This window comes from Pygoscelis adeliae, unplaced genomic scaffold, assembly GCF_000699105.1.
Source record: "Pygoscelis adeliae isolate BGI_AS28 unplaced genomic scaffold, ASM69910v1 Scaffold105, whole genome shotgun sequence".
In the NCBI taxonomy this organism is placed as follows: Eukaryota; Metazoa; Chordata; class Aves; order Sphenisciformes; family Spheniscidae; genus Pygoscelis; species Pygoscelis adeliae.
The window spans coordinates 229,412-256,988 of NW_008824807.1; the positions used below are offsets into that span (position 1 = coordinate 229,412).

The 27,577-nt window shown below is 40.3% G+C and overlaps 1 protein-coding gene across 1 annotated transcript in view; it reads left to right on the forward strand.

The window, feature by feature from the left end:
* The window catches only part of UST (uronyl-2-sulfotransferase), a gene marked incomplete at its 5' end in the record, with an annotated part of 108,561 nt that overhangs the window by 17,534 nt on the left and 63,450 nt on the right, over positions 1-27,577 (forward strand). The window contains 2 exon segments of the mRNA XM_009324154.1: positions 5,560-5,715; positions 13,733-13,812. Coding sequence (XP_009322429.1) covers positions 5,560-5,715; positions 13,733-13,812 — 236 coding nt within the window.

The following is a 27,577-nucleotide window of genomic DNA, read 5'->3' on the forward strand; positions in this document are numbered from 1 at the left end:
CTCTCCTCTGAAGAAAGGCTGAGAGAGTTGGGGTTGTTCAGCCTGGAGAAGAGAAGGCTTCGGGGAGACCTTCTTGCAGCCTCTCAGTACTGAAAGGGGGCTTATAAAAAAGATGGGGGCAAACTTCTTAGCAGGGCCTATTGCGACAGGACAAGGGGGAATGGCTTTAAACTAAAAGAGGGTAGATTTAGACTAGATATAAGGAATAAATTTTTTGCGATGAGGGTGGTGAAACACTGGCCCAGGTTGCCCAGAGAGGTGGTGGATGCCCCATCCCTGGAAACATTCAAGGTCAGGTTGGCTGGGGCTCTGAGCAACCTGATGTAGTTGAAGATGTCCCTGCCCAGGGCAGGGGGGTTGGACTAGATGACCTTTCAAGGTCCCTTCCAACCCAAACTAGTCTATGATTCAGTGACGCATAGAGAAGATCTTGCCTGTCTGGTGTGCTTTAGAGTTGGTTAATTTCAAAAGCTTGTCTCTGTCCTGTGTCACTACACTCTACGGGTGGATCTTGACATAACTGGATCTGTGTGGTTTAGCTGGGGAAGAAGGAGGCTAACTAGTAATTTATTTTGTTTTCTCTCTTTTTCATCTTTTAGTCATGTTTTCTGCTGACATATCTTTGTGTTAGCAATTCTTCATTGGAATTGCTTTAAAAGTGAGTAAGAATAAGTTGATATTTGTTTGGAATGAGATTTTATGCCGTAATTCCTGAAGTTAGGTTTGGAATATGTTATCTCTTAGTGGTCTTAGAGTTTGTCTTTAAATAGGCCATGGCAGGCTTGTGAGAAACCTCAATTAAAAAGAGGCATCCGATGGATCTAAGAAGATCTCAAAGCTGGTGACTGAATTAGCTGATCTGTCTTCATGAAACCCACCATGTGAGAACAGGTATTCTCCGGAAATGGTAGAAGCTAAGCTAAAAATGAAATGCATGGTGGGTAACAGAATTCTGGAATTCGTTGATATAGCAGGTTGTGTAAGAAATTCTTCAGGCAACGGGCAAGGATGTGCCTTCTAACATCCCATGCACGGTCTTTGGGGGTATTGGAGGTGGAGGAAAGATACTGGAGAGAAATGGACTGCTGACAGTGCTCAGGTTTGCAGGTGCCTAACAAGCATCTTCCACCACTCATGAGCCAAATGGGCCATTGCTTTGACCTGGTAAGCCATTTTTAACATTCTTATAATTCTGTCTCAGTTGGACAGGAAAAAAAATTGAGATGTTGCACTGGGAAGAGGTGATGCTATATAGAGATGTGCAATGTCAGCAAATGTTTCACTGCTTTCATGATCTTACTAGTTTTGTCTGTGCTAGTTGGCCTCATTCACCTGATAAACACGGAGCACTATCTGACCACAGGTTAGTGTCTGCTTGGAAAGGAGAAGCCAGTTCTGGCACTCACTTCTGGCCCCTCTCATGAGTAAGGACAGGGGTCACTTACTTGCAGAAGCTGTGAAGATAATGGATTGCTTTCTGGGAACACGTATGCCTGACATGAGTTACTTGTGTGGGCAAATTGTACCTGGGCTGGGAAAATTTTGGCAAATGGGCAAGATTATACTGGCTTTGGCTCAGTAAAAGTGGAATGATTTAGGCCTTTGGGTGGATCCCTGAATTGTTGATACTACAAGTAATTACCCAGCCTAATTTTTTTTTAAAGGGTTTACCTGGAGACAAAGCCACCACTGAAGATGGAAGCCTGGGCTTTTGTCAGGTTATCTGAGAAATGGCTGCCCTCCTGACACTGGCAGACCTACCCTGCAGAGCTGCTTGACAGTTGTCGTCCGTAATGCAAATTCATTTTGGGATAAACTTGCTTTTTCTTCTTGACTTCATTCACAATGGTTCTTGACATCTTCAACTGTGGAACAAAAGAAAAAAAGCTCAGTTTGAACTGACAAGTAAATTGTTATATAACTTTCCAAACTCTTGGAGAGGGCTGTTGTAATTATACTCTGGGTCTTACTTTTTTATAGCTGTAAGTACTGATTCATATAACTCCAAAGTGAATTACATGTTTGAATTGTTTCTGTTACTTCTGGGCTTTGATGCAGTGCTCAATAAAGTCACTCTGTAATTACTTTGAAGTTGTGTATATTGTTACATGAACATCATGTTGCCAGAGCATCACCTCAGCAGTTAGTCAGTCTACGTTGTAAAATAAAATGTAATCCAATTAGCATTTTATAAACCTCCAACTGCTGTTTTCCATCTTGTTTCTGCTAATATAATAGGAGCCTTCTTTTCAAGTCCCTCCTCTGCCACCATCTCTTATATTATCTGAGTCTGTTGTGAGTATCGTGAGGGGAAAAGAAAGAAGTTCCTCTCTGGAAAAGTTTTCGATTTCTTGCATTTCTAGATCTGCCTTATACAAACTCAGGTTTCTGGAAGAAGTATTTCTTCTTCTAAGAAGTCACTTAGACATTTTCTAAAACGCCGAAAGCAGATTTGCAGCGTCCTAAGGGAACTGGTCACATTAAACAAATACTTGCTTATGTACCAAAAGCTTGTGTGCTGCACGGCTTTGTGTACTAGGCACACCCTCTGGTGTATTTAGGTGTGTAAGTGGAATGGTGACGTAAACAGACGAAACATGAGCAAAGCTTCAGCAGTGCATCCTTAAAGCTAGCCACATTCAGCAGTGCTGCAAGCGAAGTTTTGATTACCGTTAATGACTGTGTTCTTCTGAAGCGAGCTTTGAGCTGTAGCGTTTATCTTGAATCTTGTCCGGTTTTACCTAAGTGCATTCAGATGTTTACTGAATCAAGGCATTGATATATTGGCCTCCTCTAAGCTAAACAGTTGTCTGAAAATAATAGCCCTTTATTTCAGTTTTCTCTATCTGCAATGAGTATTTGCTTATGGTTTCTTTTTGGGGGTTGCCATGGTTATCTTCTGTGTGCAGAACAGAATTGTGCTACGTAGGAAGGTGAGTTTCAGAAACAAAGGTGAGAACTGGTCAAACTTGGTAGCAACTGTCATTTTTTTAGCTGGTAAAGTTGTTTGTACTTAGAATAGAGACTTTACAAAGGTCTGCTTTAGTGTTGTTTCATTTTTGAAGAATGGTATTAATAAGATTCACCCAAAGTTACTGGCTAATCAAGTCAGGGATTTAATTAGAACTCGAATGTAATCTGGGTGCAGCAGAATTCCACTTGAAATGAATGAAGTACCAATGAAGAAAATATTTTGCTCGCTATATTGCAAAGTGCAACTCTGCTATGAAAATCAAAGCAGTTAATAATTATGAAGCATTTTTAAACATTTCCATAGCCCTACAAAGTCTCATCATTTATCACATTTCCAGGATGCTAGGCAAACACATGCTATATGTGCTCTTGCTCCTTCACTGGCACTTGTCAGTGTCTACTTAGCATTTCTCTTGAAGACTTTCACATACTTGCGCAGCAAAGTATGCCAAAAGTGTATGTCTGCGCAGAGGAGAAACTCCCATTCCACAAGTTCAGTGTTGTTTTGTGGAGAGTGCTGCAGGGCTGTGGCAAATACTGATGCTGGTTTTTGTTATGCAAAGTAGTGAATCAAAAAGGGGACAGTCTAGAATATGGCTCCTCTGTGTTCTTGTGTAAGAAAAACTTTTAACGATGGTGTCCCTGGTGGTATAATCAACATAATAAAATGTGTTCAAATGTTAACCTTTCAGACATCATTAGCAGTTGTTTTGGAAAAGGTTAGCTATAGCTGTAGCACAGAGATGTTAAATTCATCACCTTTGGAGTTCTCTAATCGTTGAGGCTGGGATTTTGCATTTCATAGGAAGCAAGGCTTCTGAAGGAAAGATTGATAAGGAATAAGGGGGCTAGGTTTCTCACAGAAAACTCTATAAGAACGTTACAAAACAGTAAGACTTGGTGTGTTATGTGGGTTTTGTATGAGCATTGGGAGGCCAATGTTTACTTGCTGAATCAGCAGATGTGTTGTCCTGGAACTTGGAAAGCTTAACCGAGGCTGTGATCACCAAATACCTACCCCCTCCCCAGGTAATTTGGGAAATGGTGGCTTCCATGTTTATGTTGCAGTGAAGGATATCTTAAACATTGCAACCAGTAACAATAGTAATGTTCTTTTGGTCATGAAGTGTAACATTGATAGCAAAGCGCCAGTATGTTCCCATTATATGAAAGGGAATCCAGATATTTTCTTTTTAGTTTTGTTTTTTTATTCTAGTGTGCAGTCCTCTTTGAAAGTAATCTGAAGGGTTGCCTGAGGAATCATTTTGCTTCCCTGATGAAGATCTACTAGCTGTTCAAATACCATGAGAAGTGCCAGAAGCCCATGTGCCTCATCTGACTGCTTTTAGGTTAGAAAACCTTCTGCTGGGAGAACATGATTGCATCAACAGCAGAAGTAACTATAGGTTGATACACACCATCACTTTGGCATGTGAGCCGTTCCTTGCGCTGAACTCATGTCGCCTGGAACCCAGGTGCAGTCCCTGTGTTGGGAAACATTTTGTGCCGTCGTCTTAATAGAAAAATGAGCTTTCCATAAGTGACTGCCATATATGCACTGCTGTAGATAAATCTGAGCTCCTGGCTATGTTAGCCAATTTAAAAGGCTTGAAAACAGATGCCTCTTGGCCTATATTATCAGATGCTGCTGCTATATGCTACACGCCAAATACTTGTCTAGTGCAATAGTGTGATTTCAGAATGCCTTTTACTGAAAGAATAGGCCATGGATATCATCCAGGAACAAAACAAGGCTGCATCCAGTGTACTTCAAGACAGTGAATTACTACTCGCTTGTTCTGGTTTCCTGGGGAGGGGAGCATGGCGCAAGAGTTAGCGTGGGCTGGAGACCGTTCCTGGTGGGCAGGTTGGATGTGGCTGTTCTGTTTTGAGGTTTAGTGAACATTACCTGTATGGAGGTGATCAGACTGTGCCAGTTGGCCTTCAGGCCACCTGTGGCCCCCGTGTTGTTTATTCCATAAGTAAGTACCTAGCCAGTGGCATGATTTGTTCTGAGTCTCTTTGGAAGATTCATGTTTATATTTGAAATTGAAACAGTTGATTAATTCTAGCTCTGTACAACTGGTGGTTGGTTGGGTTTTTTTTCTTTTTAAGCTGAAGTTTTGCAATTCGAGCACTCCTCTTGTGTTATGTCAACTTCACTTTGAGTTGCCAAACTGTGGTGCATATTCACTCTTCATTCTTTGTGCTTTGTATGGGAGGAGGTCAACTAAAGCTGACTATTTCAATTGAGGCTACAAACAGCAAGCTTAAGCCCACCATCATCTTCACTAGAAGACATCAGCAGTGGCTTAGTGTTTCTGGAGTAGCTACCAATCTGCACTGTTATATTAAACTGGATCATGAGGGGGAAATCTCAGCTTGTCACCTCCTGAGCCATGTGTTTCTACTCTAAAGAGCTTCTAGCTTGCTGGTGGAAGTGAATGCTTCTGACCTGGGCAGGGTCCTAGAAATTCTCCTGTATGTATCTGTTGGCTTACAGTCAAAACATGCTGTGATTCAGAGGTACATAGAAACAAAAATACCAATATACTGACTCCATTTTTTTTTTCAATCTTTATTTAGGTACTTCCTTTCCCCAGCCAGGTGGTCTACAACAGAGTTGGAAAGTGTGGGAGTCGAACTGTGGTTTTGCTTTTGAGAATTTTATCAGAGAAACATGGATTCAACCTGGTTACATCTGACATCCATAACAAAACAAGACTGACCAAAAATGAACAGGTAAGTTACTCCTGCTCGTCTTAGATCCTGTTTTCTTATTATGTTTGTGAAACTGAGAAAGGATTTTGGTAGCAGAAATAGTACTGAAAAGGTGTACTGCTACTTTGACCTGAGTAATCGGCCCGAATTCATCATCCTCTAAGCGGCTTCAGTTAATAGAAGAAATGGGTGGTAGAGCCAAGAGCAACACGATGTGGAAGCTAACCAGAAAAACTAAATTCCAGTCAGCCAGCTCTTGAATTTAGTCAGCATAGCAGTTAGTCCAGCAGAGAGGCAAGAAGGGTTAGTACAAGTGAAGTTAGGTGCTAACAGCTTCTGGGGCCTGTATTAAAGTATCTGCAGGGCACAGCCATTTATCATATAAGCAGGCCAGCTTATTCAGACCTAGCTTGGGTCTCTTTAAGCAGAGCAGGAGTAAATAATAGCCAACAGTGTTGTTTTTTTTTTTTTTTTGCTCACTTTCTTACTTCACTTCTAGTAATCACTTGCTTCAAGAAGTTGTTTCCCAGGGCGATGCTAACCCATGTTGCTATAATCTGAGACATCCTTGATCCTATCTCAGCCTCTTGCTCATCTGCTTTTTTCACGTTATCACACAACCCTCACTAAAGCAAGTAAAAATACCACATGAAACCTCTTTACCTGTACACCGCTTTTCCCATTCCCTTAAAGTTGTAGAGGGCATTATTTTTGCAGCTTTGATTACACAAAAGATCCGGTTATTTAAATTCCCTTGTATTTAGGGTAACCATGTACCTTCTGTGAGTATCACTGCCATCAGTAAGTATTGATGCAAGTGATACAAAAAACCTCAGACTCCAAAGTGTACAGATGCAGTCAGATGCCGTACACACGACTGTTGCATGCACTGCCCACAGCTGCTATTTTGATCTGCTGATCAGGTGAATGCCGCAATAACTGCCTGCGTCACTCCTAGGAATAGCAGCCTGCGAACCACAAAAGGATGTATGCGATGATCAAAATACGGACGTGGGCCTGCCAGTGGCATTGTGCTGTGATTGGGAGTGATTTATTTGTAGCCTGTTTATGAGCACGAGTTTGTTATTTTAGATACAGCAATTCATTCCAAATGGAAATTCGGGAGCAGATATTGCCCTGCAGGTCCTACCTTCCTGCCTTCCAAGGTGGCCATCGGGGTCCCTCTGACAGCCAGCTCACCTAACCCCACATGGCGCTCAAGTTCAGCCCGAGGTGGGGACCAGCTGGCCAGGGCTGCCACGCCAACACAAAGGCTTCTGTGCACAGCTAGGTACGACACCCCGGTGAAAGGCTGTTGGGAAGGACAGCCTCCCCCCAGTGCCCTTGCCCGTGGCGAAGGGAAGGGGCAGAGCCCTGGGCTGCAGCATTCCTCTGTGTATCCCACCAGCAGCACCACGGAGCCTGGAGTTCGCAAAATGGTCCCGTGAGGTCAGGGTCAAACTACCCTGTGCTACACAGCCTGCCTCGTTAGTTTTTCTTCTTAACTGTTGGATATGGGATAGGGGGTTTCTGTGGGTATGACTGCTTTTGTGTTTCTGGTTGTTTGGGTTTTGTTCTGACTATGTCCTTCATCGAGTTTCACTGCTGATTGGGAGACACATCATAAAACCTAAAAGCCTTTCAGATGTTAATAATCACCAGCTTTCACTCTCATCAGCTACTTTGTTTCAGTTCTGTTCTGCCTTTCTCTGGTAGGTGGATTGTCCTTTATTAAGCATGATGCAAGATCACATCTCAACAGTCTTCTGTGCTTTAGTCCAGCATGTGGAGATTCCACAGAGGCCCAGACTTATTTTTGATGCAACCAATACAATGACAGAGGATAAATATCTGCATCACTTTTTGCACTCCAGAAGCTGTTAGGTTATTAGACAGCGAATGTGCTGGAACACAGATGGTGCTGGATGTATCGCTACAGAGCTGATGATTTACTCCATAGATTGCCCTACTATAACTTGAGTCTCTTTATTTTAATTTATGACTTATTTACATAGTTACAATAGGTTCATAATTTAATGAGTACTTTTGCTGAAAAGTGCCTTTGATAGCCAGGAAACATGCCTGGAGACAGTAACTGTTCTGTTGTTCAGGGTATTTTTAGTTGTCTTCTAATTTTTTATGGGCAGAATATGAAAAAATAAATTATTTCTCCCACCTTTAATGTGGTGTACATAAGAGGAAGTTAAGAGAATGGATGGTCCCAGGCTCAGGCATTGTAACGAGAAAAGAGAGCTGGGCTGGGCTGTAGGCTCCCAGCGTGAGCTTGGGCTTTGCACTCGAGATGGTAAGTCGCTCTTCCTTCTGTCATTTGTCTGTCCTTTGTTTGGTTAAAACCCTGATCCAGCCAAGATTTTTCTGTAAATATTTAGCTTATGCAGTCTGCTGTTGTTAAATGAAGTTAAACATGTAGGTGTTCTTAATGACTGCGGAGATTGCACGTAACTGGAATCCATATTCTCATTGCCTTTTCCACTCTCCTTCCTACTAAGAAATTTTCCCAAATTATGTTGTGCCTGCTAGCAATTAGAAGTGCAGCCTTTGAACGTCTATGGGCATAAAGGAGTCAGTTCTGGAAACAGATGAGTTAATCTGTGCCTTACCATTTGCTATAATATTTCCAAGTAAATTAAATATAGCAAATAATATGTAGTATTCTTGTATACAAGGTCAATCTAATTGATGTGGCTTTAAAATGACACGCGTACTGTTGCAAAATGAATTCTTCCTCTTCCCTGAGTTTCCCCTCCCTCCATTTTTTTGCATTCAGAGAAGTAAGAATAAGTATGCTCATAGATATGCAAATACTGATCACATACGGGAGTAATTGATAGTTTATCAACATATCGTTTCCCTCTACCACCCATCCTTATGGCTGTGCAGATAGCTTTATATATAATTCCAGTTTAACACACTAAAAATCCATCACTAATTTTTCTTAAATGCTCTTAAAGACAGAAAATTGGTCATAGCAGCTTTGGGAGTGTAAGAAATTCTTGAAACCATTCCAAATTTTTGAAAGCTGAAAATGAAGATCTAGTCTCATTCCTGTGAGTTGTTTATGGAAATGAATACCGAGATGAAAGTGATACACCAAATACCTGTAGATACTTGTGCCTCCTGGACCCTACATGCCTTCAGTAGATACCAAAACCAGTAGAAGAAAGTAAACAACTCGAAAGACAGATACAGAGAAATTCTTGTCCTATTTGTGTCAATGTTAGTGGAGACCGTAGTGTCATCCAGCTGACCTCTCTTGAAAAATCCCAGTTGCCTCACCATTTTTATACATTCTGACCTCGAATTTTCTGCCAGTGAAATATAGGAGCTTAAAAAAGTAGTAACATTTTGGCTGTGTCTGGGCAGGGTTATTATCTGGTTATTTTTTTGTTCCCAGTACAATTTACCTGTGAGTAGGCAGTGCAGGCGGATGGCTGTTTCCAGAAGAGGGAAAGAAGGTGTCCTCTCTCACAAGTCTGAGTTGAGTTTTTGTGCAGGAACAACGCTGTGGCTGGAGCAAAGCCATCCTCCACGTTTCTTCCCTTTCGGGGAGGGCCCCATCCAGTCTCCCGGAGTCATTTCACTGTGCCATCTGCTGGATTGTTATTTACAATGCAGCAACAGCCGAGTACAAACACATGGATGATGCTGAGCCATTACGGTTTGATTTCTTCAGTATGGCCAACTGAGATCCTACAGTGGTAGTGTAGGATAGTAGACAAGGAAAAACCTTTCCCCTTGGAGCTTTGCCTCTTGGTATTCTTGCTCAGGTGGACTTTAAGATTTAAAAATAGCTTATGATTTACAGGATCGCCTCTGTTTGCAGATCTGGTCTTGTTCAAAGGTCCTCTTTAAAAGTCAGTGCAGAAAATGAATTTTGGAGAAAAATTTAGAATAAAAGCTTAAGCAAGGAGTCACAGTGGTAGAAAGATGTTATGCTAGGGAGCAAATCGGCATTTAGGCTAAAGACTGATGCTTACAATTAATTGGTGTTGGGTGGGAGGTGGAATTGGTTTGGGTTTTTCATGGCCATGTAGTTTATCTTTAAATCCCAGATACTTCTGTCAATGGCAGGGCAATGCCCTGGGCTCCACTGGTGGATGCAAGCATGTGGGCATTGCCCTGCTGTTGACAGAAGTCAGAAGTATGCCGCCACCTGCCTCTCTCCACACGCCTTTGTGTCCTGACATTTCCTTCTCCCTGGATCATTGTTTAGCAGCATTAACTCTCTGGTGCAATTTAGTTAATTTCAAAGGCAAATTACTATCTCTTTCGGCACCATCTCAGTGAAACAGCTAAAAGTTAACTCCCACAGGAGAGCTTGGGGCAGCAGCAAGGAAGAGGAATAGCTCTTTACGGGCCCTTATTGTAGTGGCCATGTGCTCTTCAGTCTTCCCCCAGATATTTTTATAGCTTCTCCATCCAAACATGGATGTGTTCTGGTTCATATCTTCCCTAACGGTGTTTGCCAGGGTAGTTTAGCTTCTGCTGCTTATGCTTTTTCATCTCTTTTCAAACTTAGGTTGGTTTAAGACTATCTCCCAGATGATCTGTCCTTGTATGTATATCTCTCTCCCGCATCACCCATTCCATCCAAAGGTACTTGCTTTCCTCAGCTCTCATCCTCTGCTCACTATTCCTCTCTGTGGGTGCTCTACACTAATCAACTTGTAAAAAAACCAAACAAACAAACAAACAAAAAAACCCCACAACACAAAACCCAGACAAAAAAAACACGAAACCCAACAACAACAAAAAAACACTAGAGACCTTACTCTTCTGGGAGACGTTGAAAGATATTATTATTTATTATTTAACATAATCTTAAAAGGAGGGCTGATCACTAGGTATTCCTGACCAATGTATTTGGCTTGTTAGGCTGAAATCAGTTCAGCGCAGTGGGATCAGAGAGAGAGGGAGAGGGGCCCATGGGAAATACGGCCACAATTTGCATGTGGCCGTGAGCCATTACGGTTATTTATTTTTCCCTCCTGACATCTGTGTGTTGTTTCTGTTGAGCCTTACTTACCCTTTTGGCAGGGTTTTTAAAAGAATGTTTTTTGCTTGTTTGTTCATATGCACATTGTAGCTCTATCCACATCTGCTTACAAGTCCAGTTGATCATTAAGTGTCTAAATATGAAGGTGCTTTAAGTCAAAACAAAATTCTGTGTCTGCTTTGGAGTAAGCTATTATCATAGCTCAAGAGATTGATTTTGGTAGCAAGAGATTAAAAAAAAGCTAGGAGCCAGATGCTGTCCTGCTCTCTGTGCATCTTACCAGACTCTCTTTGCTCCTGAGGCAGAAGTGCCCCGGTAGTCCGGCAGCAGGTTGAGATGAGCCTGACACTGACATCGGGTAAAGTGCAATGGGAAACGTGGTGTTGGCGGTATAATGTGAATCAGCCTGGCACTAGCAAATGGGTAGCAGCCACAGGGTGAGCTGAGGGGCAAGGGAGGCTTGCGTGGTACTTTGTAGCACTCACGTGTACTCACACACACGTGTTTATCTAGCAGTATTATATTAAAGCTGCCTGTCTTTTTAAACTCAGTGGGGTTACTTTGTACGGGTATACTATCTTTACATCTCCATATTTATACTCTAATGATGGGGTTTTGTTTATTCCAAGATGGAATTACAGTGGTGACCGTAGTGGCATGAATAGAGTTCTTATCCCATATCAATAACTTCCTTCTGCCATCTTCCTTCTTTCATTCATGCAGATACAGTAACACAGGTAAAATGCCAATATAACATAAAGCTTCATACAGTTCTGAAAATTTCACCTCTCCTGTAACTTGTCTGGGGAAAAAAGAAAAAAAAAAAAAAAAGGTGGCAATTGATACATCTGATACCCAGCCTCTAGAGTCTCCCCTTGTTTCATTCTGCAAGGTGAATGAATATAATTTTTTAGCAGAGGGAGTTATCAGTCCTAAAGAAATGTCGGCTTACTTGGTTTGCTAGGAAACCTTTTGTCTCTTCAGAGCATTAACAAGCAATTCTCAATTACTTTGTGCCAATTATTGCAAAGTTTCCTGGGCTTTCTAATTCTGGTCTGGGCAAGCTCTGTTCTTCAGGTTTATGAATTTCTTGCTCGTAGCATTTATATTGTACTGAAGGAGCTGTACAGAGACTTGTTTGTGCTTGAATCAAACAGTCTAGAGTCCAGATATGACTGACTAAAGCAGGGGGGCTATTCCCTTCCTGCCCTTTTTTTTTTTTTTTTTTTTTTTGAAATAACACATCTCTCTGTTTTCTCTTCTTTCTCTTTTCCTTTCATATCATCTTTCTTTTGGTGGTCTCTTCTTCTTTACATTCCATTCCCTTGGGTTTACAGCCTTTCTCAGACCTAATACGCCTTGATACGCTTTCTCAGACCTAATATGCCTTGATATACAAGGTCTATATCTAATATGCCTTGATGTACTTGAAATAGTTTGACAGGAAAAGGCCCATCCTGAGAGGATGGACAAACTGAACTGTTTGCTTCAGTGCTCATCGTGCGTGTATGTGTATAAAATTGTTGAAGGCAGAGGAAAAGTAGGGAAAAGCATATTAGTCTGTGGACTTTTTTATTTGGTCCTAGAAGTTAAATGGCTATAGCTTGTGTTGTCTGAAAGAAGGTGGCAGGTTATGTGTCCTAGGAAAAAAATGGAGAATGAAAGATGGATGAGAAGCAGTAAAAGGTGACAGACAGTGTAAAAACCATGGCAAAATATCATTATATTGAAACTGGGAAATACAAGGAAAAAAAATTGATAGTTGCTGTCGCTTAAATGTAGTTTAATATTTGTTATGGCACTGACATCATTTTCTACCATGCTCTTCAGGCTTTTACTGCAGTAACTCATCACATGCCAGTCAGTTTATCTTGACCACATAACAGGCTGGACCCCATGGTTTTCCTTTTTTTGTCTATGTCAGCTATAGCATTCAAGTTTTAAGAAATAGAATTTTTTTTTAATTAATGTCCCCTTAATGGTGTTTAAATTTAGTGTATTAATTGATATGACTCAAACCAGAATGCTTGGTTCACCTTCTCTTATCTTTTTTTTTCAGTTTATGAATTTTTGTTACTCTCTGTATTACTTTCTACTCCTAATTTGTAAAATCAATAAACCTATCATTTCAAATGCATTTGTGTTCAGTGTCCGTAATAGAGCCTGCATTTGAGCACAGAACAGAAAATCTGAAAATAAATCTTAGGAAATTAATAGTAAGGAAGCAAAATTAACCAGGACGTCTCCACTCTCAATCATGATGCTCCACTAGACACTTTCTGTTTCCTCTAGGTCATAGCTAGAGCTCAGCTTACACAACATAGATATTCATATCCATGGTGCGCAGTCTTCAATATATGCTGTTTACATTATTCCATTTTAATGACCTGAAAACTTAAACCATTTATTTTCTTAAAAAAATTAAAATGCGGTGAATGTGCCTGAACTAGAACATGGGACCATCTTTCTAAACGTGCCCATTTGATTTGTACTCTCAATTTGCTGTAATAGTAAAAGGAATGGTAAGTGCCAATTTCTGTATTGAAACAGGTGAATCATTCAGTGTTTTGCGAATGTTGGCAATTTTTATTGTTATATGAAAATGGTCATTGGCTCAGCTCCTACTTTCTGTTACGGTTTCAGACACTTCACATTTTGGCATTCTTGTGAGCAGAGCCAGTGTCTTCAGAGGGCACCTGCCACTTGCAAAGCTCTAGTGCAGATTTAGGCAGGGTTTAGATTTTTCCTTTAGTTTATGCCTTTCCTTAAACTGATACCCACTTTTGGAAGTACATAAGCTCCATGATAGCAAGGTGGTGTCTGCAGCTTAACCTTTCTTTCTTAGACATGAAATAGTAGTTGTGCTATCTTGATGACAGTGTTTCGGAGGGATGGTGGGGAAGGAGTTCCTGAGTAATTCAGACTTGGAAATTACATCATCATATGTTGTTTGAGAGTTATGTTTGTCTCAAAGTGTGCATTGATGTAACATGGAAAATTTGATTTGTTAATTCTTTTTAGATGGAATTGATTAAAAACATAAGCACTGCTGAGCAGCCGTATTTATTCACTAGACATGTTCATTTCCTCAACTTTTCAAGGTAAGGCATTTTTTCAGTTAAAAATCTTTTTCATTGATTTCTATTAATTGTAATACATAGAACATTTTCCCTCCTTTTTTATACATAAACAATGCAGTGTACTTTTTTCCCCCCTCCTTTCTGGCACTGGAAGTCACATTCAGAAGTTGGGGTGGTTTTTCCCTGCGCTCTCTTTGCTACAGAATAGTTATGTACAGTACGTTTGTGAAAAGCCAGGGTGCTATTGCATGCCTTTGCCCCCGAGGTGATCTTGGGTTATAACATTTCTAGCCAACATGCATGAGATGGTAACTTGGGTCTTTAAACTGTGCACTCATGTTTTAAAAGTGCACTGTTGTGAATATTTCATTTCTGTATAGTCAGATACTAATACAAGACTGAAAACTCCACTGAGTTCATTAATTTTGTACCTGGAATAACTCTTCACCAATTTAACCAATTTAATTTTCTTCTGACAAAATAGTCCCCATTCCACAGAATTACAATTCCACGGAATTATTTATAAACCATGGAAACGGATTATGCTCTGTGTCCTGGGAGTGCAGTCCCTTCTGGCAGCTATTTAAAAGTACGCAGCAAGACTCTAGAGACATTTATAGCATGGAATGTGAAGAAAATTTAATTTGGATGAAACTTCTGAGGAATTTTTGGAAGGATGCGAATGAGTGGTGCCAGTTAGCATTTAGCCAGGACACAGAGGTTAAAGATGACTGCAGATGGTTATTGCCCAGGCTGTAAATTTAATTTGGAAATTATATTCAGGAACCATGCCATCTGTGCCACTAGGTTGGACTCCTCGCATTTAGATAAAAAAATTTCTGTAGAAGTGTGAATTTTCTGCAGATCTTTGCAAGAGTTGCCTAACTTCCCAGCATTTTGTTTACGTGGTAATGTCAGTGCATGTCCTTTGAAAGTATGACTTCAGGCATGGGTAGACAGTGTAGTAAGACATGATAAAATTGGGGGGGCTGTTTCGTTTTGGTTTTTTATAAAATAAAATATTTTGAGCAATTGGAAATTCACTTGATATATAACTTAACTATGGGCATGATTTTGTTACTTGAAAACAAGAAGAGTTAAACAAAATTACAGTCTTCCGTGTTCTCTATGTTGATTCCATGAAAGTTCCATTTCTAATGTATAATCTTTAAAGAATAAAACTCATGTGACTAGGACTTCACATCTTTGGTAAATGATCTCTTCTCTCTGCTGAAATGCAAGATCAAACAAGTAGCCACACCTGAGGGTCAAAGGGATGTTTGTTGATTAAACTGATTTTTCAGAGATGGAACTCACATCTTTGGTAAATGATCTCTTCTCTCTGCTGAAATGCAAGATCAAACAAGTAGCCACACCTGAGGGTCAAAGGGACGTTTCTTGATTAAACTGATTTTTCAGAGATGGTACGCACCATCAGGTACATGAGAAAGAGGAACATCATTACCATCAGGTACGTGAGAAAGAGGAACATCATTACCTCTTGCTCTTCCCAAGATCCCATTTTTTATACATATGGTAGGTACATCCTTGCCACACAGGTAACATGTTTCTTCTCTAGTGTATCCATGAGATGAAATCGCTCTACATTTTTTCTTCCGCTACATATTTGTGAAAATATATAAAAATTATATAAGATATATAAAATTATTTGCAGCTTCCTTTTTGGCTGTTCCTTGCAAACCTGAAAAACGTATTTTTTTGTTTTATTGAGAGGACACTTGGTTTAGCAAGTAGCTGTATAGTAGTGAAAAGGCTGATGAATCTTTTAAATGAGACATCATTGAAGTGCAGCAACATTGCTTACTTTTGGTTTAGCATTTCCTAGTGTTTTCTGATAAATTAAACATTTTTGAGAGTTTTGTCTCTAGTTTCAAAATTTATTGGCGGTGTTAACACCTAATAATGAAGTAGCATGTTGAGTATTTTCTCTGTTCTGTAATTCTAGGGTGATTTTTTTTTTTTTTTTTAAACTGAATTTCATTAGGAACTGGAGTGTCAGGTAGTGATTTTGCAGAAATTTCAAGAATGTGATTTAAATACACATTCTAAATATTACAGTATTGTGAAAGTGTTTTAGTTTTGCTTGATTTTTTTGAAACTACTCCTTTATAGACCATCTCCAGTGGATAGCTGAACTCAAATTGTCTGTGGACTGTGGTTCTTCCCATTTGCCCCAGCTTTTCTGCCAGCTCAACATAAAAGCCGTGCAATACCCCAGAAACTAAAAGAATGAGGGTCAAAGTATCAATGTGGTGTTTTCTGGCTGACAGCTGAAGACCTTAGAGAGCCGCTCGCCGTGAGCAGCCAGTGCAGTGGGGAGTGGGACGGATGTGCAGGGACGGGTAGGAGATAACCGACTCCTGACTGCAGGCTTAGGGCAGCTTCAGATCTGTGAAAGGCTCAAAGATCAGCTTGAAGATTGAAGAACCCTACTTTGGTGAAACCCCTTGCTCTTTCCCAAGGAAAGGGATGAGGCTTTCTACATGCCATTGTAGCAGAGCCGTTACTGGAAATCATGAATTTTTGCAGGGGCAGCCATTCTGGGCATTAGTCCAGTGACCAAACTCGCTTCTCGTTTGGCATTTTATACCTTTGAAACCAAGCTTTTGTTTGCAGGAAGGGATAAAGAACACTTTATGCTCCTCCCTCCTGCATGTATCGAGCTGGCAGACACAGAGGAGATAGAAAGCATGTTATCTTTGCTAGTCTTTTGGTAAGCTCGAAAGTCACTGTTGGGGCAAAAGGAGTCTCTTCCACTTGCCTTGCACTTCTCTGGTTGAGTGCTTTCAAGATCTGTAGGGATTGCGTTAAGCCATTTAGAGCATATGACCAAGGTATTAGAGAAGCAGAGAAAATGTAAGCAGAGTCATGCAAAACGGGAGTCTGCTTTGCTTTCGCTTATTGGTGCTTCTCAGCTTCCCAAACAGTAGTAAGAAAAATAAACTTGGATTTTTGTTTAACATCACTGATGTGAATAGCAGCAATGACAAATCACTTGGACTTCCCCCCTTTGCACCCTGCACCTGCTTATAAACCTGTCAGCACTTAAAGCTCTCTGATTATTCAGCAAAGCATCACGGCATTTACTTATGATTGTTTCCAACTGAAGAAAAAGGGACTGTATCTTCTTTCCAGAAAAAATCTTCAGTGGAAGTGAGCTAAGCCCTCAGCAGTGAATTTGAGCACACGCATGTTTCTGAGGCACCATTAGTTTTGCTGAACAAAGTTCTAAAAACTTGAAAATCTCATCCTGACCTGAATGCTTGCCAGGGACGTTTTCCCCGTGTTTTTGAACAGTGTTTTAAGAGTGCCTGCTGGTTCAGTTGAGTAAATGAATCCTCATTTACTCTCCTATGTCTTCATCTTTTAGTTCAGTATTATCTTTTCTCAATCCAAAGTAGTGCAAGGAGGCAGACAAAAAGGCAAATCTTAAAAGGATGCATTAAAGCAAATCTTATGTGAATTTTTACAGACATAAATCTAATTAATTGCAGCTTCAAATGGAAGATAAACAACTAAGTTTCTTGCTCCTCTTTGATGTGGGTGAATTTCTACGTAGCGCTTATCGCAGGAAAAGCTTTTATTCCCAGTGGTTTGCAGCTTCTGTTCCCAGTCTCTCCCATGCAGCTAGGGCTAGCTTTAGGAGATGACCCAGTGCCTTGGGAGGGTGGCTACTCCATCCAGTCTATTTTGGGACCATTTCTTTTGGGGAAGGTGGTGCTGTTTATTGAATTCTCCTTTACTTGTGATTCCTGGGTGAGGCTTTTCCTTATGGCTCTGTGGTCATCGTCCTTCTCGTTTCATCCTAAATGCTCAACTGACCTTTCCATGCCTGGCTTGCTTCTAATAACCCTACTTGGAAACGTTCTTATACGCAGAGGTAAACATTTAGGTGCTTTTTGGTTTCATACTGGCTGTTGCTAGTGGGGCTAGCCCAGCATGGGATTTTCTTGGTCTTGATTGGAGAAAGACTGTATTTCTCAGAAGTCTTCCATGAAAGCATCTGGGCTGCATTTGAAGGCATCAAGTTACGCCGCCTCTGCCACTTCCTTGGGCACTTGGTTCCAGTTGTCTGTCAGCTTTACTGTCAAATTATTGTGGCTAATTTCTAATGTGAATTTCTCTGGCTTTTGCTCCTTATTGACTGAAGTGCTTTTTTTTTTTTTTTTTTTTTTTTGTTCCCTGGTGTATCTCCCCGTGCATCTATCTGCCGCTGCCGTCTCCAAACACCTTTCGCTCTTCCTTTTGATCACAGGTACTCTCAAACCTCTTGCCAGCGGGTGTTTTCCTCATCCATTTAATAAGTCTGTGACTCTTCTCAGAAATTTCTCCACTAGTTCCATAGTCTTTACTAAGTGTAAGCATCAAAACTGTACTCTGGACCTGTATCAGCTTCACTAATGCTGTATATGGTAGGAAAAAAACCTCTTTGCAGTTGCCATGCTTATACCTTCTAAAGCTACAGTTGCGCCAGAGCAATCTGGGCTTTCAGGGTGAGTTGTTTTTCCAGTGGTTTTCCTAGATCCTTTCCTAGTCACTGTTTACCAGACTGCCATTTCCCATTCTGTAGAAATGTCCTTCATTCCTTATTCTTAGATGTCTTAACAAAGGGGGAAAAAGTGAACGACATGAAGCATTCAAAATTACTAGCTGCTGTCCTAATGCAGTGGATGTTGTGAAGTAGAAAATTCTTTGAATAAAAAAAAAAAAAAGAAAAAACCAAAATCTTCCTCGATATTTACGTGTACTCAGAATGCTGAGATTCGTTGGCCTATGTTAAAAAAAAACACAAGAAGAAACAAAGAACTTTTTTTCTCACGTGCCCAAGGAACTCTAGAAGTTGTCAGTCATAACCTGTGCTGTGGTCTGCACCTTGTGCAGAACCTCCACTTGTGCGGAACTCAGGAATTCAGGACGTTTGCCTCCATGCAGGGACGTGTGACCGAAAAGGGCATGTTACAGGACGTACAGGATGACAGCTATAGTTTATCTTTGTCATATTCCAATTCCTGTTCAAAGTCAATGCTGCATGTATTTAAAAAGAATTGTGGGAGCCATTAAATTAGTAAAAATAATGATTTTTTTTTTAATCTCTTTCTGAATTGAAGTTTATATACTAATGTTGCTGGGAAAAAGCATCCGAAATGTTAATCAGAAGCAAATATTAAAGAATGTCTGTACTCTAAGCCGGTAAAGATTTATATGCTGATACATTTGCTGAGATTGCAGGTGTTCTTGGTAGATCCAAGCAGAACAGTGAATAACCTGCAGAGACAAAAAGGTATTTCAGGATAGCTGCAGGTTGTTCGCTGTGCCTTCTCATAAATGCCGCTTGTCATCTATTTATTTAGCCTGAGAAAAAACGAAGCAGGAAGAAGCTTCAAGTTTGTGGAAACACTTGACCTCTTAGTAATCTTCTGCTGAATTAACTAACAGTCTTTGGGCAGCTACTCAAGATGCTCAGCATGTGCTCCAAGTGTCACAGATTTCAGAGAAGCAGAAAGAACGTTTGCAGGAACGCACAGGGGGTAGTGAGGCCATGGCTTTGGGTCGGGATGAGTCAGGGATGGGGAGAATTGCGCAACTTCCGTTTTGGACACGAGAAGGCAGCTTTCCTCTCTCCGACACCGAACCGTTATCTTTGGAGCATGCACTTACGGACCCCGGTTCGGGCAGAGTGGGAAGCTTGGCCGCTCCCTCCTGTCTCAGGGTAAAGGGAAGTTGCAGGGGAATGTGTAAAAACCTAAAGACATGCCTCTGTCAGTGACTGGTAAGTGACTTTTGCTTGTTTAAAGGCTGGCTGATTAGGTCAGGGTAAAGTCATAGGAGGGAGAAACATTAAAAAGACCACCCAGAGAGAGAAACAGGCTTTTTCATGTCTCACTGGAGCCGTGAATTCTTTACTTTCTGCAGTAGTTATAGGCCACTGGGGAATGATCTCCTTTAAAATTTCCTATGATGTGGTAAGGAGATACAGAGATAAAGCGTGGACTCAATTTAATCTTACATTTTAATTAGCCCTTATAATTCAGTTCAGTGTATCTTATTTGTTCGAAGCCAGGATGAATTATCGCTCAGCATTAGTATGTGAGGAGTCATCCTTTCTGCGCTGTCGGGCTGCTGCCCTCTTCTTCCTTTCAGCTGCAGTTTAATATCTGCGGCATGTATTTAGCATCTGTGTGCATGTGCTCGAGGGGAGGGGACAACACTTTCCTTTTAGCATAAATTTCTAAGGAAATAAGACTCATACAGCAGTTCCATGTGTCTTTCCAGTTTCCCCCCACACCTAATTCCTAAACAATTTCTGAACCTGTTGGCCAGTTTCAAACCAAATTTGGAAGGCCAGTAGAGGACTCGGAGGCAACCACGCTGCTGCAGGTACATCTGCTGAAGGGAAAGCCAAGCAAAACAGAGCTACTGGACCTTCTGCTGTGCTACAGCCAGCAGCCCCCTCCCTGTGCCCTGCTTGGATGCCAGCCCCAGCTCTGCCGTGTCCCTCTTGCTTGGTGCCTGAGGGGTGTGGGGGAACAGGTTTTGGGGAGGAGAGAAAGATCTGTTGGGTCTTCTGCTTGGAAGGTACTTGCCTTTAGTCCCTGGAATCAACGTAAGAAATAGTTCTGGTTTTCTGTTATTCATTAGCAGAGTTAATGTGTAAAGTTCTTGTTTTTCTTGAAAAAGTCATTTTTGGTAGACAGGCTGTATCAGCATTACTGGTTTTGGTTTTTTTTTTTTACATTACTTTTTTAAACAGTCACAGTGGCCAACACTAACTAATAAAAATGAGTAAATCAGACTGCTATAGCGGCAGACAGTGTCACATACAGCAGCACTGATCAGTTTGGACGCTTTCCTTCAACTCTGACCTGAATTCTGAATTACGGGTAGCAGTAAATCACATGCTATGTGAAGGCAGAGACAGACAAAGAGAGATTCAGTCTGGATAAGCCCAAAACTAAACCTAGTTTCTGAATATTGTACAGGGTTTTTTGTTATTACCAGTTTTGTGTTTTTTCTCATGTAGAAGCAGCTCTAAAAATTACAGTTTAACACAGCACTTTGAAATTACAGCACTCCCTGTTCTTGGTCTCTATAAAATGTGTCCGTATCCAACAAACAAAAAGGAGGTAAATCTTGAAGAATTAACTTGGCTATATATCATGCGAATAAGCTGCGTGTTCGAAAGCAGGAGCGCACTCTGTGCTGACAGCGTGGTGTTTGAAAGTCTTGCATGTTAGCTTGTTGATCGTTTGTAAGGGTTGGATGATGCATTTACAATTTTTTATGGCAAATAAATATCTTGCTTTGCCATGACTTAACCTATGCATGTGTCTTTCGTCCATTGATTTGGAAATAGAATTTCACTTTTAAAATTTTTTTTTATAGACTGGTAAGAGGTCAGTAAAACCAGGGTGATCTGTGATGCTGTTTTCATTGACTTAAAACAAAGTCATGGGATATTTGTCACAAAGCTCAGATATATCAGTAACTTGAGGATTCTTGTTTCTCCCTTTCTCTGGAACAAGTAATACCACACAGAGCGTAGATGTTTTGCAGAACATGCCTATTATGTGTTTTAATCGTGCTCCACTAGCTTTTGAAAACAGTGTGCCGGGCAAATGTGTGGAGCTGGCATAACAAGATGCTGAATGTCCCTGACCCTTTGAATGCAAACTCAAGTATACTTTGTATGAACGGCAGTAGTTCAGTCAGCTCGCACTGATCCTGTACAGCTCAGCTGTGGGAGGGATTGGGCTCTTTTAAAGCCTCCTTGAATCAACATCTTGAAACAATGATTGCAGCCTAAGATTATCTACTAAAGTAGTTTCATGTTGTGGATTTTTTCTCCTTCAAAAAGAAAACCGTACACACCTAGGAAATGTCATTAAAAAAATATGGTAACAAAAAAATTATTACCCTCTGGGTAAGCTCTTAAAAGTAGGGAAATGTCAGCTAAACTTACGTGCATGGCCTTAACACTGCGTCTTTATGTGTGTTCATTATAATCTATACTTCTTGCTAACACATCATGAAACACTTTTTACCGTCATGTGAGGTCTGCCTTGTAAAGCACACATTTCGTGAATGGCCATATGGTGCTTTAATCCCTCCTACATCTTTTTTCCTTCTTTATACTACGTTTTTTTTAATGATGTGAGTGTGTAATGATATTTTTTAACTGTGACTTGATGGAAGGCTAAGCACAAGTCTAATGTGCAGTTTGACCTTTGTACGGTCTAAAGGCTTTTTTCGTGTTTATTTTTTTTAAAAAAACAGTGCTCTATGGTAAGTTTTTCCACAGATTTTAAGATTATCTGATTTAAAATTTATTTCCCTAGATTTCCTGTGTTCTTCGCATAATAGACTTTTTAGCTTTCATTCAGCTAGTAATAGAATATTCTCAGAATGGAGATGGTTGCTTGAAATTTAGTTACTGAAGGTGGGATCCGGCATAACACCTAAATTATCTCTTTTTTTTTTTTTTTTTTTTACTGTTTGGTTTCCATGCTCACATTCACACTGTAGCTTATATTACCAGTTCGGGAGTAACTTAAATTAAGAAAAATGTTTATTACTCCAAAAGAGTCCAAAAGAGAATAAAGAGAATGATCAGAAATAGAAAAAATTGACCTGTGAAGAAAGATTGAAAGGGCAGAGAAAGAAAAAAATAATGGAGAAGACTGGGAAAGAGGGGACTGTAATAATACTTTTGAATTTTATATTAAAAACGTCCTGCAGAGATAAAGGGACTATACGGTTCTTTATGAGTAATGATAATAGCAGAAGTGGTGGTCTTAAATTGCATCCACAGAGTTCTAGATCAGACATTTAGGAAAAGGCTTGAACAACAAGGACAGCGAAGCAACAGAATAGATTGTACTTGAGGATTTTAGAGCTGGTAGTGGCAATTACATATCTGATTCTGTCTTCAGGCAAAAAGATGGATTGTGGCAGTCCCAAGTCATTTCTAGTCTTTCTCACCCTTGCGTAATGCACGATACAGACCATTTAGGTTTGAACCTAAAACCTTCATCTTTCAGGAAGGAAATTTAAGTCTTTATTCAAAATCACCAGTAATAGAGAATCTGCTGCCCTTGGTAAATCCTTCCAATACTGAATTGTTCTTTCAGGTTGTAAATTGTGAGTTATTTTTCCTCTGAATTTTTCTGAGAAATTCAATTGTCTCCCTTTCCTTGGATCTCAGAATACATTGGCCCACTATGTAAAGACTCCTTTTATCAAATTTTTCCCCTATGTAAGCTTAATGTGTAATTTCTTACAAGCCGTAGTGCCGTCATCTCTCAGCCTTCTCTGTATTTTTTTTCCCTTATCATTTCTTTTCAAGCTGAAGGTTTTCAGTTTCTTGACATTTTTCCATTGCAAGGCATTTTTTTTTCATCCTTCTTGTGACTCTGCAGTGAACTTTGTGCATGCTTTGCTTAAAATGGACTCTGTTAGTGGTCACATCAGTGCTGTGCCAGGTTTTTGCTCCTCTCTGCTCCTGCTTCTCAGAAGAAGGGAAACTAGGATAATTCTGGCCTGTAAGGTCTCACACGCTGCTGATGATCTGTGGAGGCAAGCAAGTCTTTGCCAGAACTGCTTCTTCCCTGTGAGTGTCCTCTGCTTCTGCTTCTAGATGCTTTGGGTTTTATTTGCCGTACTACAGTGCGTGATGTTTGCTTATGTCTTGCTTGCCCTGTGGCTCAAGTGGCTCTTTTTCAGCAAACCGCTCCATTCATTATTCTCTCCTTTTGCACCTTTGTTATCTGAAAATGTTATCAGTAGTTTTGCAGTTATCTTCTGAATCACAGATTAACATGTTAAACTGTGTAGATTCAAAGCCTCAAGCATGATGATATCCACAGCTCCCTATTTGATGGTGATTACATAGAATTTCACATCTGGGACAGGGCAGCCATGTTTTCAACTTCAGTTACATTGATTTTTATATTCTATACATTGTATACACGATATATACTGCAAAGTTACAGTGATTTATTTTTTTATTATATCCAGTTTACTGTATTTCCATATAGACATTCCTAGCATTATCTTGAGTAGCTCTCTGCGACAGCCTTTTCCACAGGACAGCTGGAATTGCCCATGACACTCTTGATAAATGTATTCATATGAGAAGTTGAATATGCAGTGCCGAGTGCATTGCAACATCCTTTGCATTATAACCTTCCCAAGAAGTCGAGCCCCGAGATTTTATGTGAACATAACTATCTCAGCCAAATCTGTGGTCTCATCCAATTTTGAAGATGTATCTTTTCTACACGCAGTGTTTGTTGATTTAATACTTTCCAAAAAGCTGTATCAGCTGTTCTACTATTTGCTGGGAATTTATTGTAATAATTTGTAATTCATTTTCCTGTTCCTCTACATAACGTGCAACATTTGCATCTCTGAATTATAATGAAATGTTAATCAGAGGTTCAGAGAGATCCTGAGCCAGACCTTTGGAAAGTTTTGAATACAAGGTATCGGGAATTAAGTGATTTAAAATAATGCAGAGTTTGAGTATAGCTGCTGTTAGTGTTTTGTGGAGAATTAGTGTTTTCTCTCTTACTTGTTTCCAGCTGTAACTTTGCATTATGTGAATGAAAACCCAATTAGTATTTCCTTCTAAAGCGTTGCCTTTACTTGAGTTGGGGATGCTATACAGACCCAGGCAGGATTTGTATCAGTGTTGGTGCTGTTCATTATGAATTTATATATTAAACCACTTTGATATCTTCAGCATAATGAAAGGCATAGGAAAAACCCCCTCATTGTTTAGCATGAGTGAATGTAAAGGACTGACAGAAATACCACATAAAATATTCTGGGAGATTTGCACGATAGCGAAACAGAGGAATGTAAGGCTTTATAGTGTAATCTTTTAGCCATTCACTGGTCTGAGGCAGTTTACTGAGCAATTCTCAGAGGACTCAGTTGTGATTTTTACAATGACATTACCCTGACACATCACTTCAGAAGCTGAAATTTCTACTATTGAAATCACAGCTCCAGAAAGGGTAATTAATGACTGGAGTGTTGTCAGTTTACACTATTTTACTGTTAACCTTGAACACCTAGGCGTTTTGGATCCCCACACACACCTCAAGAAAAGCTTGAAAACAAGGCCACAGCATAGGGTGAAGGCACAAAAGCTGGAAGCGAGGCACTACAAACAAAAGCAAGAAGATAAACTCCTTAATTTTGGAGGCTGGCAATACCATGTAGTCCCAGGCAGGCAGAACCTCAGCCTGCTCATCTGGGAATCTTTGCAGAAAATGTAGCAGCTCGTCCTTCAGGAGGGTCCTTGGAGCATCCCAGAAGTGCTTGCTGCCTTGTGTGCAGAATAGGGTTGCTTTGCCACAAGTGCATGCTAATACAAGATGTTATTATATCTTCTCATTTCAAGATACCTTTTTCAGGAGATAGATTTTGATGTAACTGCATCTTATTTAACTCCTAAAAAGGTGAAAGTTGTACGTTAGTGCTTTTACGTGATCTCCCTGTGAAGCTGTGCTGCAGAGCAGGTAATGGAGCCGTAACATAATTGATGTGTAAAGCTTGCTGGGCAGTTGTGCTCTCATCGTGTGATTCTCAGTTGTATGAAGCTGTAAAAGGAAATTGTGCTTCGTTTCTAAGAAGGACACAATATGCCTGTCCCTATTAATATAAGGTGACTGTCAGTTCTTATTTGCTTCCGTTACATTGAACTTCTAGCAACCAACTCATTTGTTTAAGGGGAGACGTTTTACATTAAAGGAGTACGAGGCAGCCAAAGTTCTTATAGAGAATAGGTTGGGAGTCGTCTTTTCCTTGAGGAATGTGGTTTGCCTGCAGGGATGAAGAAGCCTGCTTCTGCTTGTGCAAAAAGTTTTGTGCTGAATGGAAATGCAGCAAGCCTCCTGAATTGACATGACGGGACTACCTTTATACTGAACCTTTCTTAAAAATAATTGAAATGAAAAATAATAGGAGCTGAGAGACCCCCCATTTTACAGCCAAGCAAATCACTTGGGTTGAATTTTTTTTCCTTTTCTTTTTTTTAACTCATAAGGGGTTTGTAAATGGTTTTGAACAAAGATTTTGCTCAGGTAAATAATAAAATTGGAATTCATAAGAGACATTCTTCTAAGGGGCAGACTTGCAACATCTGGCATACTTCTCAGGCCTTTTTTTTCCCTTTTATTAAAAAAGGGATGGGGGAATATATCATTAATGAACCTAAGTATCATTGATTGAAGCCTGCAATTATGCTATCCCCATTTTGATGGGGAATCAAAAAATATACCTGTCACAACAGAGCAGTTAAAACTAATGGGATTTAATAATATATACTAAATAAATCAGGAGAACTTAAGTACAGGAAAAGCACTGCAGAGGATCAGTGTATATATTTTCAGTGCTCTGCTGGAGCGGTGGTGTCGTGGCCCACTCTACTCAGTTGCAGCAATGTTCTGCTGGGCATGAGAATGATCAGGTACCTTTATCATGTAGGATCCAATCTTGATCAAACTCAGAAGAAGGTAAGCCTTCTGCTCAGGCCTAGAAAAATATGATTGTGTCCCTTTTTGAATCCTTCACAATAGGTATCTGAGTATAAATAAGGTGACATGATGTATAGTGAGAGCACAATAAGTTATTGTTTGCAAGAGCATTTTCATGTGGGTGGTGTTAATTTGAAAACTTTCACTCTGGAGAGCTAAGTAATATTTCATATGTTGTGATTGATAGGTACCTAAAAATATGCAGAACATACTTGAACAAATGAAGCATTGATTTCCCTTTTTTTTTCCTCTCTAAATAGCTTAAGGTTATTGATTTTTAACCAGTAGGAATTTTTATGCCATGCGAGTGCTTCTTAGCTTCCATAAAAGAGTCTCAGTACAGTCCATAGAAACAAATGGTCGGAATTTGAAGTATTATAAACTACGTTTTAAAAAAAAAAATGCAGATTTGAATAAGAGCCAGAACAGGCTTAATTTTTCTAAAAATTCCCTACTTGTTGCCTGGTGGAGCAACTGCAGCTGGGTGTAGACCAGGCTGGTTACAGTGTGTAGGAAATCAAATCAGAGATTTGAGCTGTCCTGTGTTTTGGAGGGGGCACAGTCTCCATTTCAGAAATGAGAAGTTCCTCTGTAGCTCTTTGTGGAAGAGTGACCTCTCATCTCAGCTGTCCTCTTGGGACGGACGAGCTTGCATGTGCCTCTTCTCTCAGAGCTGTTGGTACTGAATTTACAGTTCACGTGTTCAGGGACATGACCTTACCAGCAAAAGGATGGGCTCTGACACTTTGGTGGGTTGGTTGTGCAATCCAACCCCTCCTTTTCCTTCAGAAAAGACAATATGTGTTGAATATTTCCATCTAGACAACTAATAGCTGCCTGCTTTTGATTTTTCTCTCTTCTGAGGAGCATTTAGGCTTAGCATCCTCTGCAAAACCCAGGCAGGCTATCCCTGCTCTCTTGCTTTTCTGAATCTTGTAATCTTTCTGTCTCTATCTTAAGACAACTTGCTGCTGCTGTTACCGCTTCTTGCTTTCTTCATTGCTTCCCCTTTTCTTTGCTCTTCTCCACTCCCTTCTGTCTTTAGATCATTGCTGATCTGCATCAAGTAGCAGGAAGATAGTGTGTTCGGTAATTTAGGTGCAACCTATTCTTGCCAGCAATTTCACTTGAAAAATTCAGTTTTCATGGCTACCAGCCATGGCATTCACCAAAAGCTTTCTATTTGAATAAATATTGTCAAAGTTTAATGCCCTCATTGTCCT